The sequence below is a fragment of the Peromyscus eremicus genome, chromosome 3 (assembly GCF_949786415.1).
Source record: "Peromyscus eremicus chromosome 3, PerEre_H2_v1, whole genome shotgun sequence".
In the NCBI taxonomy this organism is placed as follows: Eukaryota; Metazoa; Chordata; class Mammalia; order Rodentia; family Cricetidae; genus Peromyscus; species Peromyscus eremicus.
This window is the reverse complement of record NC_081418.1, coordinates 130,566,439-130,588,150: the sequence shown is the minus strand read 5'-3', so window position 1 is coordinate 130,588,150 and position 21,712 is coordinate 130,566,439. Positions and strand designations below refer to the sequence as shown.

The following is a 21,712-nucleotide window of genomic DNA, read 5'->3' as shown; positions in this document are numbered from 1 at the left end:
CTGCCATTATGGACTCTTTAGGAACCAATGAGACTGCTGTCTTGGGTGAGACTGAGGCTTACAGGATTTGTTCAGGTCTCTTCTCCTTGCTGTGACTTCTGGAACTCTTGACTAGTTCTGCAGCTGGTCATCTGACTGTGTCCAAATGTCTGTCTCGTGTCATAGAGGAAGCAAGGATCCCAGCTGGCCTTGAGCACCCAGCTCTTTCCTGACATTAGCCTGGCTTTCACTGAGTCAATGCTCCTGTTCCCACACCGACAAGGCTGGGATGTCACCACGCTGCCTTGTAACTCACTGAACTGTAAAATTTCACCGAGATGCAGGTTTTTATTTCCCTTTGACAAAAAGAATGTGCATGTGGGTTTGTTGTCTAGTGTGACACACAGTTTCATCAAAAGAGAGGAAGAGTTATAAAACTTGGTAGAAAATAAACCTGAAAACTTAACAGGCTAAAAAAAAAAATAGAACATGATATTTTCTGGCACTCATAGAACTGTGGCTTCCTATGGCAAAAGACTAGACTCAAGCATTCATAGAGGGGAAAGGGCTCATTTGTCCCTATCTCACCCAGCAGAACCAATAGCAGTCAGTGCCTGCCAGGGACAGACAATTCTTCAGTGATATAGCCACTGGAGAGTTACTCATTTCCTAGTGGATGGGTTTACATCTGTGCCCACATGAGTGGCCCTGGATAAGCCCAGTGGCTCACAAAACAAAAACAAAAATCCATGAAAGTGAGATAAGGAACTTGGTATGGGGAGGACATTGGTGAGGATAGGAAAAAGATAAGATGTAGAGATAAACTAACCAGAATAAAACTGTCAACAAATAAATTAATAAACACTGATCAGTGACCTGAAATAGGCTATAAATAATCAAATTAATTTAATTCAGGACCGAGAGAAAAGACAGCAACAGAGAGGGAAAAGCCAGAAAACATTCATGAGAAAGTCAGTAGAATGGAAGAGAAAAACTCAGCAAGGAAATTGGGACTTAAAAGAAATTAGAAAAGTTAGAAACTAAGAACCTAATGAATCAAAAAAAAAAACACAAAAACAAAAAAAACAACAACCCCACAGTAGAAAGCATCAGCAATAGACCACATATTAAAAAACAACCCATCAGGAGTGCATGACAAGATTGATGAACCACTGCATTTAAACATTACTAAGGATAAAAATGAACATGATCACGACTTCCAAGAACTCTGGGATATATTTAGGAGACCAAACCTAAGAGTCTCCAGGAGAATAAAGAGCTGAAACTAAATACCAAAGGCATAGATAATATGAATTATAGCAGAACTCCCTAGATTTAGAGAAAGAAATAGACACACAAATGCAACAGACATTTAGAACCACGAATAGACATGATCAAAGAATATCTTCACTATGACGTATGACATATTATATATAGGAAGTCAAAAATAAAAAGCAAAGATGTTGTCTTAGTTAGGGTTTTTATTGCTGTGACAAGACACAATGATCATAGCAACTCTCTTGAAGGAAAACATTTAATTCTAGGCTTGCTTACAATTTAAGAGGTTCAGTCCATTATCACCATGGTGGGGAGCATGACAGCATGTAGGTGGATGTGGTGTCAGAGAAATAGCTGAGAGTCCTACAGACTTGCATGTAACAGGAAGTTGACTGAGACACTGGGCGGTATCCTGAGCATAGGAAACCTGAAAGCCCATCCCCACAGTGATACACTTCCTCCAACAAGGCCTTTGTCTAGCAAAGGTATCTTTAAAAATTGATGGAGAAGTAAGGGCATTTCAAGACAAGCACAAACGTGAGCAGTTAATTCCACCAAGCCAACAATGCAGGAGATACTTAAAAGAGTATCATAGAGAGAGGAAGGGGAGAGACTGTCTCAGTTATGAGAATATAGGAAAGAATGTTTTGTGAAAGGAATAGATAAATAAAGAAGAACTAGGAAGAAACCCATATATCCAACACAGTAAACCAGCAAACCTCTACTATACCAATAGGGGAGAAAATAAAGACAAATAATTCAGCAAGAAAAACAATTGTCAACAATTACAGGAATTAGTAAATATCTCTCAGTAACAACCTTAAATGTGAATGGCCCCAACTCAGTAAAACAAAAAAATGAAAAAACAGACTGCTGAGTGGAGTTTTTAAAATCTGACTTTGTGTTATTTCCAAGAGACACACCTCACTGGCAAAGACACCAGTCTGAAAACTCATTATCAGCATATAAGAAAGCTCCTGATTTTTGCATGCTGAGTTTCATCGTGGAACTTAAAGTATATATTTTTTTATCAAAGAACCTTCTGGTGGAGTCTATAGTGTCTGTTAAGCATGTAATTATGAGTCTATAGTGTCTGTTAAGTATGTAATTATGCTGTCTGCATATAGAGATAGTTTGATTTCTTCCCTTCCTATTTTTATCTCTTTTTTCTTTCTCATATTTTATTGCTCTAAAATTTTGAGAACTACATTGAATAAAAATGGAGAGCTTGGGATCCTTGTTTCTTTTCAGAAGCCAGAGGAAAGGCCCAGAGTTTCTGCTCATTTAGTATAATGGTGGTTATAGGCTTGTCATATTCCACCTTCATAATTTGGAAGTACTCCATCTATCCCTAATTCTGCAGTCCTGTCTTATTCACAGTTCTACTGCTGTGAAGAGACACTATGACCAAGGCAACTCTTCTAAAAGAAAGCATTTAATTGGGGACTTGATTACAGCTTAAGAGGGTTAGTCCATTATCATCATGATGAGGAATGTGGTGGTACACGGATAGACATGTATGGTGCTGGAGCAGTAGCTCAGAGCTACATCCTGATCCATAGATAGCAGGCAGAGAAAGAGAGACACTAGGCCTGGTGTGGGGGTTTTGAAACCTCAAAAGCCCAGCCCCAGTGACATACATCCTTCAACAAGGCCACACCTCCCAATTCTTCCCAAACAGTTCCACTAACTGGAGACCAAGCATTCAAGCATATAAGCCTATGGGGCCATTCCCATTCAAACCAACACAAGTACCCTTATTATGAAGCCATGTTGAACTTTGTCAAATGCCTTTTCTGCGTCTGTCTAGGTGGTTATATAATTTCTGTCCTTTAGCTCATTTATGTGGCGTATTACATTTATTGATTTATGTGTGTCAAACCAGCTTTGCATTCCTAGGAGGAAAGCAACTTTGCTGTGGTCTGTGATCTTAATATGTTCCTACATTAGGTTACACAGAGCAGAAATGGGAGGAACTACAAATGTATCCTACAGAGCTAAGACCAATGTTGCTCAGACTGTTACACAGGGCAGAAACAGGAGGAACTAGATCAGCATCGCCCTGATACCCAAAGCAGATAATGACAGAACAAAAAAGGAAACCATAAGCCAATTTCCCTGATGACCATAATGCAAAAATGTTCAATACAACTCCTATAAATTAAATTCAAGAGTACATTTAGCTCCTACACTACAACCAAGTTGGCTATACCCCAAGGACTCAAGGTTGGTTAAACAGGCTCAAATCAGTAGTGTAACTCAGCACAAGAAACAGATTTAAGGACACAAATCACATAAACGGTTACCTCAATTGGTGCAGCAAAGGCCTTTGACAAAGTTTAATATCCCTTTGTGATAAAAACCCTGAAGAAACTAGGAATAAAAGAAACATACTTAACATAAAGAGGCTTTATATAGCAAACTATAGCCAACATGTTTTGTGGCGGCATATGCCTTAATTCCAACACTAGTTAACCATAGAGGTCTGGAGGTCTATACAGACAGACAGGAAGTGACAGAGCTGTGTAGGAAGAGGAAGTGATGTAGCTGGGCTAAGAGAGCCAATGAGAGAACAGAACAGAAAAGGCAGATCAACACGAGTATACAGGAAGAAGCTCTCTTTGGAAGCTGCGGAGTTGGTGAGGTGAGGTTAGTTCGTGGTTTGTCCCATTCCTCTGATCTTTCTCTAAGGCTTTCAACCCTATATTTGGCTCCGTGTTTTTCTTTTTATTTATTAAGATCATTTAGAAATTTGTCTACAATGTTTAAATGGGGAAGAGTGGAATATTTTTCCTCTAAAATCTAGAATGAGACAAGAGTGTCTCACTATCCACGCTTATAGTTCTTGAAGTCTTATCTAGAGAAATAAAACAAGAAAAATAAATAAAAGGGAAAAGCCAGATTATCCCAATTTGTAGTTGACATGACCCTAACTGACCCTGAAGGCCACTAGAAACCTCTGACAACTATAAACACATTCAGCAAAGCTGCAGGCCACAAATTCAAGTGACAAAAGTCAGTGGCTTTGCCACATACCAATAATGGTCTAATTGTGAGAGAAATCATGAGGAAAACCCATTCACAACAGCTTAAAAACTTTAGGAATAAACCTAACCAAGGAGGTGAAAGACACTGGAGGAAGAAACTGCTAGAAGACAGAAGACTTTCCCACAATTGTGGATTGGCAAATTGAGATTGTGAAACGACTATTTGCAAAAGCAATTTACAGATCCAGTGCAATGACCATTAAAACACCAATGGTAGTTTAGGGGTTAAAAGTGCTTGCTGCTCTTGCAGAAGACCTGAGTGTGGTTCACAGAATACACATGGTGGTTCCTAACTACCTGTGACTAAAGTTCCAGAGGATCTAATACCCTCTTCTGGTCCCTGTGGGCACTGCACAGACATGATGCACACAAACACACACAGGCATCCACACATACAAATCAATCAATCAATCAATCAGTCTTCAAAAATACCAATTATGTTCTTCATAGAACTGGAAAAGGAATCCTACAATGTACATGGAAGTGCACAAGACCCCTGTGATGGTCAAATGTGGTCACCAACTTCATAAGATCTGGAGTCAACTAAGAGATGTACCTCCAGGTGTGTGTGTGAGGGTATTTCCAGGAGAGATTATCTGAGGGGGGAACGTGACACACTTCCTCCAACAAGGGCACACCTCCTAACAGTGCCAGTCGCTATGAGCCAAGCATTCAAACACAAGAGTCTGTGGGGGCCATTCCTATTCAAACCACCACACTGATAGAGACTTGATTATCCCAAATGTTTGTTGGCAGAAAGAATAATCCCGGAGGCATCACAATTTCTGATCTCACCTTGTATTACAGTTATGGTAACAAGAGCAGCATGGTAGTGGTACAAACTCAGACACACAGGCCAGCGGACAGAAGAGAGAGTTTGGAGCTCACTCCACACAGATACCCGATTTCTGACAAAGGCATCAAAGCACACATTGGAGAGAAGACAGGCTTCGGCGAAGGGTGCTGGGAACCGGTTTTCTATATGCAAGTTAATGGAATTAGGTCTGTGTAGCTCACCCTGCTCAAAAGTCAATTCAAAACAAATCAAGACCTTGAATGCAAGATCTAAAACTTAGAAACTGCTAGAGGACACATAAGAGAAAGACTTCAGAGTACAGATGTAAGAAGGACTTTCTGAAAAGGACTCCCATGGCATAGAAAAGTATCCTAAAAATTGACAAATGGGATCACACGGTTTAAAAGACATACACAGCCAAGGAAGGTGTCGCCAGTGAAAGAGACCGTCTACAGAATGGGGACAAGTTAGTCAGGGAATTAATTTCTAGACTTGCAAAGAACCACCCCTCCCCAAGAAGAAAGAACCACAAAACCCAAACACTAGAATCATTATACACTGCCAGTGGGAGTGTAAACTTGTATAGTCACTATAGAGATTGGTAGGGCAGTTTCTCAAAACACTAAACATAGGACTTCCATATGACCCAGCCATACCACCCTTTCGTGTGTGCCTGAGGCATCTGAGTTAACACACCACAAGGACACCTGTCCTTCTTTGTTTATTGCTGTTCTGTTCACAGTAGCCAAGAAATGGACCAGCCTAGATCTCTATCAACAGATGAATGACTTAAGAACAGGTGGTACACACAACACACACACACACACACACACACACACACACACACACACACACACATGAATTTTGGAACTCCTTGAAGAAAAGTGAAATCATGACATTTGCAGGGAAATGAATGGAACTGGAGATCACATGTTAAGTGAAATAAGTCAGCCTAAGCAAGACAAACTAACACTCTGTGTTTTCAGTCATGTGGGATCTAGATTTAAAATGACATGTGGGTGTCTATATAAATGTGTCCATGTGCAAAGGTTATGAAACTGGAAAGGGAGTCATGACAGGATGGGCCACATGGTAGAGGAGGGAGGCAAAGAGGATCATGGGATACATGTGATATGAAGCAGATGGGGAGGGGTCTTGGGGGAGGACAGAATAGCCAGAAAAGAGCAGGATGGAACTGGAAAATATTACACTGAGTGAGGTAGCCCAGGCCCAGAAAGAAAAACACTGTGTGTTTTTTCTCACATGTGGGTCCTAGCTTCTAATTACATATATGTATGTATATGTGTATATGTATAGGATGTATATGTAATATAATTATAATACACACATGCATATTATATATAATGATATAATATATGTGTAACACACACACAAATATATAGATGTATGAATCTATGTGGGAGCAAGTGTGGATAGAGGCTAGGGAACCAGAAAGGGGCAAAGGAGACTTTGAAGGAGAGAGGGTAATAGGACAAATGAAATACAAAAGTGGAAGGGAACCATAGTTGGGGGATAGGAAGATGGGGGAGGGGAGTGGGGAGGACTAATTAAAACTATGTAGGAAATGTCATAAGGAAACCTGCTACTCCATAATCTAATTTTATAGAGAAAAGAAATGTTTTTCCGGACACTTGGGGAAGTCTTTGAGACTGGCACTCCAAGCACACAGGGCTCAAAGGCCTGATGTCTAGAATTTGTGATTTTTTATGATCCTAGGCTAGTTTCTGGCTTCTCTGATATCTCCATCTGTAAGATGTAGATAAGGTTGCTGAATAAATGGGCATCTGTACTGTGCTCACTCTGACTTCTGACAAATCTGGACTGCTATTATCGGTGGTATTAGCAGTAGGAAGACAGGGCAGCTGTGCCCTAAGATGCCGATATCACAGTTACCATCACCACCACCATCCCGCTTCTCTGATGTGTGCATGTTTCAGGAAGTCTTGGTACGCTGAAATGGTTTATTGGCAGTAATGAGCATATTTCCTGGGCAGGAAGAACTTTCCATAGAAGCTCAGACTGTTGTTTCTGGTTAGGATTCTGCCTGGTGGCTTTGAGAAGGATGGAGATGCCTTGAGATAACCCTGGGCCCCGGGAGAAGAGGGTGAGTGCACACTCCACCCACTGGGGGTGCCAGTGTGTTGGGCATAGCACAGCTGTTCTGGCTGCTAAGTGGCCCTATGCACATTAGGTTTTTTGTGCTAGGTTCAATGTCCTGGCACGCTGTAACTTGGAAGAAGTCATAGAGCATGTTGAAGGCACAGGGAAGGAACCCTGACTCTTTTGGTACCGGTTCTGTCAGGTGACTTGGTATTACTGACGTTCCCAGTGTGTCTGAAGAGGCAGAAGTCCCACAGCGTTCTGAGGAGATGCTCTGGGATAGTGTTGTGTTGTTGAGACATAATTTCCTCCAGAATGTGATGTGGAGACCAATTCCCTGTCTAGAAGGGACACTGGCCAGTGCTTTGCAGTCCGGCCTCTGTGGAGAGCTGTGCCCAGGGAGGGACTCGGATCTAGTTGCTGCAGACAGATGCTATGTTCTTTGAGCGGGGGCAGGTGGGTAATGAAGGAGGTGGTGGGGGTGGTTATACAGGAGGAGGTGACATTTGCTAATATGTCAAGGGATGATGTGAATTCAGAGGACTAAACAGAATCTTTTAAGTAAGAAGGATGAAATGGTCTTTTCGAATGACACACAGGTCTGTACAGACAGGAGGGGTTTCTGGTTTTGATCCTCTGTAGTAAGGGTATTTGTTTTCATTCTCTGTGTCTGGATAAAAATCAGCTATATGAAGTAGTGACTATTTCCAACCTTTTTCCATGTGACATGTTTTAACAGAGCTGCTGGCAGTGTGCAAAATTAACTGTCACTTTCTCCCTTTCTATCAAAAGCAACCAAAGGGCCAAACAGCAGGCAGCAGAGGGAGGAAAGAAGGGCTGGGGGTGACTTGGGCAATCTGCATGTGCTGTGCTCTCTAAAGAAGGGACTCCGTGAGTTCGAGGCCAGCCTGGTCTACAGAGTGAGTTCCAGGACAGCCAGAGCTACAGAGAGAAGCCCTGTCTTGAATAACCAAAAAGCGAAAACAAAAACAAGCAAACACAGAAAAAAGAACTGAGCATCAATGAGATCAACAGTGCAGTTCCTACATGCCTCTCCCCACAACTTCCCTCTCTCCTCACGTTCTGGTTCCCAAGGCCATAGTAGAATCCCAACCCAGGCTCAGTATCGCCTGCTGGGACCTTGTGGGCACTGTCTCTAGCTCCTTACCCCTTTGTCCAGTGGCACCTTCACATCCATGGAGTGAGAACCTGTTTCCCCGTTGATCATGGCATTTCTCAGCTTTAAAAGGAAAGAAAAGGGAGTTAGTGCCTATTCACCTGGTAGATTTGGGGCTTTGACTGTGTCTTAGGATCCCTAGGACATTGGCTCTTCCGTTTTCCCCTGAGCAGAATTCTAGGAGGGAAGATGGACCTGGTACCACTGGCTCACAGTTCTGGGCTTTCACTGAGGAAGCCTTCTGAGGAGATGGATGCTCTGGGGTACAGTGCTGTGTTGCTGAGACATGATTTCCTCTAGAATGTGATATGGAGACTGGAAACTAAGCACAACACTGAAACCATGCTGGAGCTTGCAAGCACAATTTCAGTCTGCCCCAGTCACCCCCGTGACTCAAAGGTCCACAGTTGCTGAAAAAGTCGCAGGCCCAGAGCCCGATGGCTCTGCTGCAGAGCTGTCCAGCATCCCCTGCGCACCCAGGGCTTGCCTGCTGGCTGCGGGGCTAACTGGGTGAGTAACATCTCACCCCCTCGTTTCCCCACTCACGGTTTCAGCTTGGTCCTCCCACTCCACTTCCGAGAGGTCCACACTGTTGTAGTTGGGTTTGGGTCTCAGCTTCTTGCCTTCTCTGTACTGAAGCGGGCCAGATGGGATGGAAAAAGTGGGATTAGCACCCACCCTGTTCCCTCTACTCTAAAATCTTTCAAATACCTTCATAAAATTAAAGCATCCCATGATCGCCCAGGATGACCCAGGCCAAACTTTTACTCGGTGTGAAGCTGCCCTGGCCGATGTGTGCCACAGATGGGCTCCAGCCTCCTGAGGGCTGCATACTTCTCATGCCAGGGATCTTCCGAGTTTGTGAGACAGCTTGTCATAGCTCTTGTTACTAGAAAGTTCTCCCTCCTAACTTTTACTTATTGTTGTCAGTTTTTCTTCTGGAACCACCCCGAATGTGTTCCTCCTGACGAAGACGCTCAGCCTTGTCACTCCTCAGACTTGACTGTCTCCAGCTAAACATTTCCAGTCTGAAAATAGCTGTCTGAAGATGCTTAGTTCTGTCAGTGTCACCCCCAAAACGGAGCTGCTGGGGAAGAAATCAATATTGCACATGGAGCCTGGCCAGGAGGTGAGAGGTGCGTTTTGTGGACTGAAGTACAGTACAGCTCTGACTGTTTCTGTTGGCTGCTTGGACAGCCAGGCCAGCTTGGCAGCCCAGATGGCGCCATTAGCCAGGCAAATCCCCTCGGTGTTCTCGTGTGGTATACTCCCACACGTGGGCGCCCACCCATTTCTCATCCATGTCATCTTGTTAATCTCAGATGATCATTTTAGAACACTTTCTGAGCAATCATGTTCTCTGCCAGATTTTAAGGCATCTGCAGAAGCATTTCATCTTGAGAGATTTTTTTTTAATTGGGTCAGATCCAAGGGCAGATCAACAGTGCTTAATAATCACCTGGCTCCAAAATTTGACGTAGATCCATGAGCCAATTCTCCGAGTGGTATTATTCTCTTGTTCTTTCTCCCTCTCACACTCTGTTATTTTCTTGCTTTCTTACCCCCCCCCCCCCATTCATCTCTAATTATGCCTGTGGTACTTCCTTGGTTTAGTTTAGTGAAGCCATCAGTAAAGGGGAGAGGTTATCATCAGGGTACATTAAAAACAGCACCCTCTACTCCTGTAAATGGCTCCCCAGTAGATGTCTGGGTGGCTGAAGTCACTGTCATTGCATATCTTGCTTCTGGAGTTGTTTCATTTACTCATGTTCCAGTTTTTTTCTGTCCTGATTGTAGTAGGACTGTCGCAACATCGTCCCTATTCACCTTGCCTCCTTACCCACGGCCTTTCTGATGTCCACACTCATCAGACAGGGATGCCCTACCCTCTTATGCCTGAGCTGTTCCTCTGGCAACGTTCCAGTGCCATTTCCTAAGTCCTGACAACACCTGACAGATTGTAGTCAATCCTTAGCCTCTCAGAATAAATGTATAATTTCATTTGGTTAGGGCCATTGATGTAGAAAGGCCCCAGCATGCCTCTTGACCTTTTCTTAAAATTCTATTGCTAGAATATCCTCTATCATTTTGATTTCTGAAATTATGTCTTTTGCTTTTCTGACACAGGGCATGGCACTAGCCTTACTGTGTCCTTTGGTAAGCAATTGCCTGCCATGTGCCTCCATACATTTTCTTTTCTTAATTAGATATGTCTTTGTGTTTACAGCACTCCCACCAGCACAGTAATATCAGGCACATAGTAGGTCCACACCATGATTTGGCAGGTGAGAGCATTATTCATGTGAGTTGCCTAGATGGATGCTGACAGGTGGTTTTCTGGTCCATGCCCCTTCGTTCTATGTGTCAACTCTGGGATCAAACTCCATGTTCTCTCACTGTGACTCATCGGTCTCTTAAGAACCTGTTAATATAAGACTGTCCTTTATAGGTTCTGATACACGCCCTATCAAATCTGAACTGGGAAGACAGAGGGGATTCAACAGTGTGTCTCCGTTCTGAGTGCTACCATTTGCCTTAAGTGGCTCGGTCAAATGTCTCAGGGGGATATTCCGTATTCGCTTGAGCTAATTGGCATGCGCCTTGGTTCAGCTGGTCTCCCAAAATGACTCCTGGGGCAGAGAAGCCCCCTTGTAAATTCCCCTGCTACCCAAGACTCTCTTGGGGTTCCTGAGAAGACTGAAGAGGAGTGGGTTCAAGATGCCCCCAGGACTTTAGCTCCCGACCCCTCCAGCCATCACACCAGCAGTGTGGCCATTGCCACTGTGGACAGAGCCAGTGCCCTGGAGGCAGGGATTTCAGATACCTGGTGCGCAGGGGAACTCATATGAGAATACCCACAGCTCCTGGACAGAGTCAGAAGGGACAGGGGCCCTGGGCAGCATCAGAGGCAAGCTCAGGGGGCCGTTCACTGCCCTTGTGAGAGGGCCTCCTTGCTATTTTTGTTGTGAACTCATTGTTCATATTTCCTGCATGGCCCTCTGGGTTCTGCCGGTCCATCTGTCAGGTTGTAGGAGGGATGGAGTTACTGGGACAGGGAGGGTCTGTGATAAATGTCTGCAGTGATTAGGCTTTTCAAAAACATTTATTGTATTTCTAATTAAGTGTACATGTGTGTATTTATGTGTGGGTGGGTATGGTACATGTGAACGCAGGTGCCCATGACAGCCAGAGGTATTGGATCCCCTGGGACTGGAGTTAAAGGGGGTTACGAGCTGACTGAAAAGGGTTTTGGGAACTGAACTCAGGTGCTCTGAACTGCTGAGCCATCTCTCCCTCATGGTTTGGCTCTTAAACAGCAAGGCCTCTATGTAGAAGGCTGGGTTCACATGGCACAGTTGGAAAATGGTGGAGTGTTAGGAGATGAAGCCCAGTGAGAGGTTTAATGTCCTTAAAGAGGGTTATGGGACTGGAGTCTATTTCTCATTTTACTGCCTGGGGCCAACAGGTTCTCTCTGTCACATGCTCCCATCATGTTACGCTGCATGCACCCCACCACAGCATAAAATAGGCTCAACCAGCCGTGGACTTTATAATATAGTTCTTTCTTTATAAGCTGGTGGTCTCAGATGTTTGTTACAGTAATGGGAAGTGGACTGTCCTGCAGAACTCCATTCTCACAACCCCAGCCTGCATTACCTGCTCCCTGGTGTGGTTTCATGCATTTTTGCCATGTACATCCTGCTAGATAATAAACAGTTTGAAAACAGGTATAATGATGTCCGTTTTTCTCTTGTACTAGCCAATGAATTTTAACTGTTTTTGTGAACTGTCCCTAAATCTCATATTGTTAGAATCTCAAGGCAAAGATCTGTACCTACCAAAGGTCGGAGGTCAGGATGAGAGAGGATGTAGCCGTTGTTAGTGTTCAAAAAGGCATATCCATGTACCCCAAGCTGCCAAAGTCAAGGGTTGAGGGCATTAGATGTGTTGGATGACTAGGTAGGGGAGGGAATGATTGAAGACAACAGCCCCTAGCAGTTTTAAACACAAATCATACAAGTCAGTGTCACGCTTCCCCCTGCTGGTCTCTGGTCAAGCAGCCATGGACTGAAGTCACAGAAATGGTGAACTCAGGTAAATCTCTTCTCCTCTCTTTAAGCCGATTTTCTCAGATATTGGGTCACAACAATGGAAAGCTGAGGCTCAGACCCCCCCATCCACCCCCCAGGGATCCCACTCAGGCTCACCTTTGTGGTGATATTGTGTTCCCCAAAATATTGTGCACCCTAATAAACTTATTTGGGGTCAGAGAACAGAACAGCCACTAGATAGACATAGAGGCCAGAAAATGATGGCACACACACCTTTAATCCTATCACTTGGGAGGCAGAGATCGGCCTGGATCTCTGTGAGTTCAAAGCCACACTGGAAACAGCCAGGCATAGTGACTCACGCCTTTAATCCCAGGAAGTGAGCCTTTAATCCCAGGGAGTGATGGCAGAAAGGTATATAAGGTGTGAAAACCAGGAACTAGAGCTGGTTAAGCTTTTAGGCTTTTAGCAGCAGTTCAGCTGAGATCCATTTGGATGAGAACTCAGAGACTTCCAGTCTGAGGAAACAGGATCAGCTGAAAAATTGGTGAGGTGAAGAAGCTGTGGCTTGTTCTGTTTCTCTGATCTTTCAGTGTTCACCCCAATACCTGGCTCCAGGTTTGATTTTATTTTATTTTTATTTATTTATTTTATTTTATTTTTGGTTTTCCGAGACAGGGTTTCTCTGTGTAGCTTTGCGCCTTTCCTGGGACTCACTTGGTAGTCCAGGCTGGCCTTGAACTCACAGAGATCCGCCTGGCTCTGCCTCCCGAGTGCTGGGATTAAAGGCGTGCGCCACCACCGCCCGGCCGGTTTGATTTTATTAATAAGACCTATTAAGATTCATGCTACACACCTTGTATCGGGGTGCCAGCTTCATGAGCTCTCTTAGGGTCACGTCGGAGCCCACTACACCCAGGAGAATGCCATGGGATCGCTAGAAGGAAAAATGTAAGAGTCAGGGAAACTGGGCTTCTCAGACTAGACTCCAGGCCTCCCCAGAGACTGGAAGAGGAAACATTTACTGATCTTCTTTGCAGTTAGATTGTAGGCTGAACCCCACAAATAAAAATGTAGACTGTCAGAGGAGGCCCCAGGGGCAAGCTCAGCTGTTAGGAAGATTAATGTCCTGTATTAATATTTAAGTAGTAACATTCAAATGAAATACAAAGCTAAGTGAAATATTAATATTCACGCCAGAGGATGAAATATAAGGACCATAACTTATGTAGCCTCTATAGCACAAGGGACCTGTAAAGAAGCAGTTTCTGACCAAACAGACTATGGAAAGCTCTGGAAATCCCCTCACTAGAGGCCTTCATGTACAAGCCAGAGTCTACCTGCTTTGGCTAGTTATGTGTGGTTAATTTGGAAGGCTAGCAGAAAACTCCATAGCCTTCTGCCTTAAGAACAGAGCGGGGGGGGGGGCAGCACCCCCCACACTCCCACCGAGGCTTGAGAGCTTTGGGAAAGCATGGGCTCTCAGCCCCACAGTTGACAGGAGGTTCTTGTATGGCTGGCCCAGTACTGGACTTGGTCATCTGCAACCCGCCTTGCAGCTGACCGTGAAGCTCAGAGGCCCAGGGTCTAAGCTACGTGCTGAGGCATGGGGAACAGTCACTCACCGTCTCGTTCTTCTTGCTGAAGACTGGCATGGCCACTGTGGTGAGGAGCATCAGGCTCTGTGCCTCTGAGGTGAAGAGCTGCCAGGGAAGAAAGGGCAGAGCTCAGTGGAGGAGTGAGCCCAGGTGTGCAAAAATGCTTTGCACAGTGACGTATGGAAGCAAGGATTTGTCTCTGCCACTCTTCCCTCTTTTTCCAACTCTCCGTGAGACTCACACCCAGCTGCTACCTAGGTGGGGCCACCACTACCCACGGCTCCTTTCCTTTCACTGCGTTTCACGTTCTCAGACTTCTTCTTTCCAGGTCCTCAGCATGATCTTGATACTCACATGTGTGAGAGGCAGGGGGAGCACATGCTGGGCTGGGGGTGGAGGGCATGGACAGATGTGAGAGGAACAAGCCAGAAGGGATGAGTGTCAGCATCAATGTGGGAAGTCAAAACATTGTAAAGGAGGTCTTAGCCTCTCTCTCCTGGCCTTCCTTTTGCCCCTCCCCCACTTCTCCATCCTGGGACAGATGGTCTGTGACCACTGACCGCCTGGACAATAGAGGGTCACCTACCTAGGTGGACAAGGCTTCTCCCTGTGGCCTCAGATCAAGGAGTGGCCATCAGTGTGGGACAGATGGCATCTCCTGGACAATGCCTCAGGGTAGAGCCCACTCCAGCTGGCCAGGTGCTCCTCTGACGATGAAGGGACTTTAGAAGGGACTCCTGAAGCTTTTGTCCCCAGCTTGGCAAGATAGTTTATGTCTACTGATACCCACAAAAGTAAGTGTGCCTCTGTCTTCAGACACAGTATGTTCATATCACACTTACTAGAGTAAGTGTGCCCCTGTCCTCAGACACAGTGAGTTTATATCACACTTACTAGAGTAAATATACCCCTGTCCTCAGGAGAGAACAGGAGAAAAGCTGAAAGTGTATCTTCTCAGCCAACTCTGCCTCTTGGAAATCATTACAGGGTTGAGTTCTGGTCAAAAGAGGTAAGCCAATGCATGAGCCAGGAGGACCCCTGAGCAGTCCTCTTTAAATGGCTAAGCGTGACCTTGCACCCCCAGCCCCTAGACCCAGGAGGAGGGGGCTTAGCCTGGGGAGTAGGAATGGCTGCTGGCAGGAGCCTGGGTCCCTGGGTCCAGAAGCCTCATCAGCTCTGAGATGCCCACCACTAAATGTCTAACCTTCTTTTGTCCCATCTAAGCCACTGTTGTCAGGCCCTAATCCTAGTCTGTGTATTGTCACTAAGGCAGGTGGCTCCATCCAGGATGTGATTTGGGGAAGAGGCAGGTAGGAAGGTCTCCTTAAGTCACACATCTTCTGTGACCTCCCATCTTTGATACGTATTCCTCTGTGTAAGACATTGCTTTTCCCAGACCGTGCAATTCAGGGAGCGCCCGGATGAAGCTGCAGTGTCGTGAATCGTTGATGCGGACATTTTCTTCCCACGGCAGGTAGGAGTAAGGGGGCAATGCAGAGTGGGAGGGAGCACAGGGTGGGGTGTCTGTTGGGCAGGGTTCAGGCCTGGGGGGGGCAGTTGGGCACAAAGCTGGTGGTGAGATGAGGGTTGCTAGGGTAAGGAGGGCATGGACGGCTTTCACCGCCCTTCATGACTCCTCCTGTGGAGACAGGCTATTGACCTCTCCTGACCTCTTGCTCTTCCCCTTCACTCTGGGCCTCCCTGCCCACCTGGAGCCATCATCATGCTCACCCTGCTGTCCATATATGCCTCTGTCCAGATGATGTCATGGTCGTGGTTGATGACCATGGGGCGGCTGAGCACATGTAGATACTCCATCACGTTCTCCTGGGCATCAGCCAGTGTGGAGATCTGTGTGTAGTAGCCTGGAGAGGGCAAGGCTGTGTGATCACGGGTTGCAAAGGAGAGGCTCCACTGGGTCCCTGCACAGGGCCCATGCACACTCCCAGCTGCTGGGTGCTTCGAGCTGGGCCTCTCTACTTCCTGGAGGCCCTGCTTTGCTCCCTAGTACAAGACAAAGGCCTACCCAGCTCCAGCTTGGAAGATCCTGGAGGCACCGTCTCACTGCTAACACTCCCTCAAATCACAGCAGGGGCCTCAGTTGCAGCAGTGGTGCCCACCAAGTCCCTACTTGCTATGCTCTCTGAGAATGTGTTCAGGGATCCCAACAACATGGTGACTCTTGTCCTCCTGTGTCCACAGCTCTTGGTTTCCCTCATCACCATTCTCCCTCAGGCTACGGAGCAGGCTGCTTTATTCTCTTTAGGGTAGGCACAGTGCTACTGGAACCGGCTGTGAATGGTTTAGTAACTTCTGGTTTCATTACCCACCACCTTCCCAAGCCATTCATTCCGTACGCCAGCAAAATGGGACAACTTCCCTTCCTTCCATGCCTCTTGCCTCAGACTCCTAGAGGACACTGTTTCCTCTACATGCAAGACCCTTCCCCCAAATCTCCAAGCTGGGAAAGTATCTTTCCCATTGTTCCCTGTACCTTGCCGGGCCCGTGCCTCGGTGCCATCATGATACATCCCCGTCACATTGCAACCGAAGTCCATGTGCTAGCTACGCCAAGATCAAGACTGAGCCCATTTGTCCCATCACCCTTGATCCACAGTCTTCAAACAGCAACAGGTACAAAGCACATGCTCAGTGAATTTCCGTTAAATAAACAGAATTACATTGCAAGCCCAGGTCTTGGGTTCTGATCCCAGATAGCAGAGAATGGATGGTACGCAAAACATTATTCCAGAGAAAATGCTGTCCTGCTGGGTGTGGTGCCCTGTACATGTAATCCCAGCACTTGGAGGCTGAGGCAGGAGGATTACTATGACTTGAGGTCAGGTTAGGCTATCTAGTGACAGCCTGTCTTGTAAAACTAATAAGTAGGGTTGATAAGATGGCTCAATGGGTAGGGGCATTTGCTAAGGAGTCTGGCAACCTAAGAGGTTTAATCCCTGGAAACTTCAGGATCTCTCAAAGGAGAGAACTGACTTCCAGAGGTGGTCCTCTGACCCCCATCACATGCATGTGCTTACGTATGTGCAGAGGTGGGCATGCATATATGCATACACACACACACACACACACACACATACACACAACTGCACACTAAATAAATAAATGTAAAATTAAAAAATGTAACCTCCCTCAGAAAAATCAATCAATAAATAAATAGGGGAAAAAAGAAAAAGAAAATGGGGCTGGAAAAAGCTCAGCCAGTAAAACACTTGCCAAGCACGAAGACCCAAGCCTCACCCAGAACCCTTGTAAAAAAGCTGCATGTGGTGGCCTGCCCTTGTAATGCCAGTGCTGGGGAGATGGAGACGGGTGGATCCCTGAGGCTCTCCAGCCAGCCTGTCTAGCTCAGCTGGTAAGAGAAACTCTGTTTCAAAAAACCAAGCTGGATGGCCCCTCCTGAGGAACAACTCCTCCTGAGGTCCTCTGGCCTCCACACACGTGTACACACCTGCATGCATTTCCCCAATGTGTGCACACACACCAGAAAAAGAAAAGATGACCCTCTGCTTTTGTCTTTGAACAGAGTCAGTTTGCCACAGAGGGAATGAAGGAGGGCGTAGGAGGGCTGACATTGGAGATGTGGATCCTTTCTTGCCCCTGCTCTGTCTTCTGTGTTGTGCATTGGTACAAACTTTGTTTGAGGAGACAGTTCTTTTGTGTACACCCTGGATAAGTGGCCTCTGGATTACGTTTCAGGTAACTACAAGCCTAGAATCCCCACATGGGTGACAGGCAGTCTCCTCCAGCTTCAGAGAAGTCTGTCCTCGCTTTCTCCAACAAGCAGGCATGAGGGGCAGACCTTTGAACACTGTGCTGCTCCCGGAAGAGGCCTCTGGCCAGAGCCTGCCCCGATGCACTGCTCTCCCACTGGCTCACTGTGGACTGCAGGGCGCCCTCCTCCACTCCCTTACCTTTGTTGTTGCAGGCGATCCACTTCATGCGGTCAGCAAAGGTCACTTCTCTTCCGATAAGGTAAGTGAAAACTCGGACCTGCCCACAAGAGATGGCCTCAGCAGCGGCAGGCAGCAGCGGTGCCATTTATGAAGGGCTTAGATCTAGGGCCAAGCAGGTCTCTGTTCTGGGTTCTCCAGTTGCACCCTCTTGGGTCAGAGAAAACCCAGAGGCCCTGGTGAGAACATGAACTGCCAGGGTCCTGGTGAGCATGGAGCAGGTCTTACGTCTCGGAACCATGCTGGTCCTTTGCCCTGCAGCCTCTGGCATCCCTCATCTGGGCCTAGGTTGCTGTAGCTTTCGGACACTCAATTAGAACATACCTGAACTCTAATGGGAAAGAACTCTGAACATGGAGTTGTGCTGCATGGAAGACTACATGGTTTAGGAGAACTCTCCCCTGGCGTCGGGAGAGGCCCCCTTCCCCCTTGACTTGCAGTGGGAGTTACCTTGCGATCTGGCCAGTTATATTTCTCAAACACGGGCTCATAGTCTTCCACCGCCCCATCGGTGATAAGCATGATGGCCTGGTTACAGAGACTTCCTTGTCTGGACTCTTGGAACTGAGGGAGCAGGAGTGTGGCTGTCACTACAGGCCACAACCTGTAGTCGCAATATGGCCTCCCTCTACCTCCACCTTCCCAGGCCTCCCCAGCAGCAGGTACCTGATTCAGGATCTGGAAAGCCTCAATTAGGGCTTGACTCACAACACCCACGCCTTTGACCATCAGTTCATCCACCAACTGCTTGAAATGCTGTTGGGGTTAACATGAGATGAGGCTTGGAGGATCAAGTGGACCCAGGAATCCTAACTGGGGAGGGTGCTAAGAAGTGTTGTCAGTGCCTGACTGCAGGGCCCGAGCTCCACAGTGCAGCCAATCACATCCACTTGAGTCTGTATTTCTCAAATGCCCAAAGATGAACTAAGTGTGAATGGCTTGGTACCAATCTATGTCTCCTCCTAGAAGGTGGGGCCAAGGATGAGGCTAGCCAGAAGATGGACAGTCCAGGCTAACCGCTGACTTGCTTCGCTCTTCCCAGGGGCCATGCAGTGGGCAGAGCGCAGAATCTTCATAGACACCACCCCTTACCCTGATGCGAGCTTCGGACATGGTGGGCACTTACCTCTCGGTTGTCTCGGTCTGCCTGGACGAGGATGCCTTTGAAGCAGGGCTCAATGTAGTGGACATAGTCATTGTACTGCAAGCCACAGTTAAAAAGATAGAGAGAAAACAGATGTCTCATCTGGGCATTACTGTTTGGGGGTATCTGAACAGAGCAATCAGAGGATCTTGACTCTAAAACTGCTCCCCAAGTCCTGGTTCTGCTGTAAGGGGCACCTTCTAGGGTGTGCTGAGAACCTGCCACCCTGAGGGAGTTCCTCTGTGCACTCAGACCAGCCAAGCTACCTTCCACCAGGCCCAGAGCTTCCCTAGCATAGGTCCCTCCCCAGCCTGGGTAGGGGATTCCTAACTACTTCTTCTTGTTGTGTATTTGACAGTGGGTTTCATTATGGAGCCCAGGCTGGCCTGGAATTTAAATCTCTTGGCTCAATGTCCAGAATGCTGAGATAATATGTGTGGGCCACCAAGGCAGCTACAAATGGACTCTTGCTCTTTGCATACATGTAGACAGTCATTCAGCTATCCATAGGGGTAGGACTAGGGGGAACATGAACTATTACTGCTCCCCCAATCTCCCTGGTAGTTAGAATACAAATTTTCAGGGCCCCTAATCTACCTTCTGCTTAAGTAAGAGGGAAGAGAGAGGACACAATATCTACATCAAAAGAGCTCCGGGGTACACTGGAGGATGCAGGGGACAGGTTCTAGAAGTTTCTCCGAGGAAGCAGAGTGGAGTGTGGGGTGGAAGAGCTGCAGGCTTTGGGGGATAGCATACCCCCTCTCCCTGGTAGAGTATGGAACCTGTCTCTGTGGCCGTCCTGTTGGCACAGGCAGTGGGATGAAGGTGGGAGCCAACCTGGTGTGTGTGTGTGTGTGTGTGTGTGTGTGTGTGTGTGTGTGTGTGTGTGTGATGTTAGGAGTACTGCCATGGACAAGCTGAGCCTTGGACAAGCTGGGCAACTCAGGGCCCGGATCCCCCAGCATGATCATTCTGAAGTAAGACACATCTACATGCTACACAAACTCCACTAACAGCTAGAAACGGCAGCAACTACGCAGACTGATAAGGACCTTTGGATCAAATGGCCTTCAAAATGACACCCCAGAGTGGCTGTCAACTCTGCTTCCATGGAGCTGAAGTGGTCCCCCCCCCTTCTCCCATGTCCCTCCTTTCTGCCCATGTGCCTGCACTTACGAGATAAGGAAAGCGAGGGGACTGGAATGATAACAGATCAAGGGTCCAAGAGCCCATCTGACCTCCTGTGGATGGGGAGGCAGCCAGAAGTGATGCTGCCATGGAACCCACAGAGGGGATGGCGGCGCTGCTGGGGCCTGTGTCGGACACTGAGAAACTGATGGAGAATGTGGCCTCAGTGAGGGGCTGTGCGTGTTCACATATTATTTCAGACGGTTTGAGGGACTTTGGGAAGCCACCCCCAGGCAGACCATGGGTGCTAGTTCAGGAGTCTCCAACGTGGAGGAAGGTGTCCCTGTGTGGCGTGAAGCACCCGTGGCTGGAAACACAGTCCTTTTGTTTCAGGAAAAGAGTATTTCCCTAGAGCAGGTAAGAACAGCTGCAGAACAGGAAGCCACCATTACCGCAATGATATTCACGAAGTCATTTTCTCCCAGGGTGTCCAAGATGGTAGTGATGGTGTGCTTGGCGATAGCCATCCTCAGCCCCTTCATGCTGCCGCTCATGTCCACCAGAATCACAATGTCTTTGGGAGAGGTGGCCGCTTGTATGTACCTTTAGCAGAAAGAAGAGTAAATGGGAGGGGGGCCAAGGCTGGTCCTGCCACCTGGCTGGGAGCCTCCAGTTACATTTATTTGGTCTGCCCCATGGGTTCCCCCAAGTTTAGACCTAGGTTTCATTGTGTAGCTGTAACCCCTGGACACTGAGGTTACTGGGGCGATGAGATTGGAAGCCTCCTCCTTTTTGACAGAGGGCAGCCAGGGTCCCTGAGGGCCTGGCAGGGGGAAAGGAGGGGACTCGGATATACTGCTGAACTACCAGGAAAAGAGTTTGGCAAGAGCCAGAGCTGGAGACAGCCTGATCTGGAGATAGCATGGCTTCTGGAGGGTGGTCTGAGCTGGAGACAGCCTGATCTGGAGATAGCATGGCTTCTGGAGGGTGGTCTGAGCTGGAGACAGTGGGGAGGGAATGAGGAGTGTGGCCAGCAAGTCTTCCTATTCCTGGGGTGGATTAAGCCACTGAAGTCCCTTCCTAAGCCTCTGGGTAGAGGAGGGGGCAAAAACGCCAGGCAAAGCCCAAAGGCAAATGCTGGGGCCTAGCAGTCCTCCTCTGGGAGCACTTACCAGCCACGGTTTCTGCAGTCGAAGGCGATGACTCCGTTTTCATCGGGCTTCCACTTTATTCCTGGGGAAACAAAGGCTGCACCGTCCCACCAGCTCACTGAGCTGCCTGGGGGCCCTGGCTGTTGCTGGCTCCCGGAGTGGCCATGACCGCCAGGATAGGTTCTGCTTCTAATATGGAGACTATGGTGAGGATGCTAAACTCCACCCTGTAAACTGAGGCAGCTAGCAAGGATGGAGGCCACTTCTACC

At 47.2% G+C, this 21,712-nt stretch overlaps 1 protein-coding gene across 4 annotated transcripts in view; it reads right to left on the bottom strand.

Moving 5' to 3' along the window:
• The window catches only part of Cacna2d4 (calcium voltage-gated channel auxiliary subunit alpha2delta 4), a 108,160-nt gene that overhangs the window by 58,092 nt on the left and 28,356 nt on the right, over positions 1-21,712 (bottom strand). For 2 of the 4 annotated variants that reach the window (XM_059258472.1, XM_059258470.1), the window contains exons 7-18: positions 21,464-21,524; positions 20,744-20,894; positions 19,146-19,220; positions 18,686-18,775; positions 18,470-18,583; positions 17,981-18,059; positions 15,780-15,913; positions 14,076-14,153; positions 13,307-13,387; positions 12,238-12,312; positions 8,945-9,031; positions 8,390-8,461 (exon numbers count right to left, since the gene is read on the bottom strand). In XM_059258472.1, coding sequence (XP_059114455.1) covers positions 8,390-8,461; positions 8,945-9,031; positions 12,238-12,312; positions 13,307-13,387; positions 14,076-14,153; positions 15,780-15,913; positions 17,981-18,059; positions 18,470-18,583; positions 18,686-18,775; positions 19,146-19,220; positions 20,744-20,894; positions 21,464-21,524 — 1,097 coding nt within the window. The remainder of the gene's footprint in view (positions 1-8,389; positions 8,462-8,944; positions 9,032-12,237; positions 12,313-13,306; positions 13,388-14,075; positions 14,154-15,779; positions 15,914-17,980; positions 18,060-18,469; positions 18,584-18,685; positions 18,776-19,145; positions 19,221-20,743; positions 20,895-21,463; positions 21,525-21,712) is intronic. The other 2 variants (XM_059258471.1, XM_059258473.1) reach the window with 1 other exon arrangement.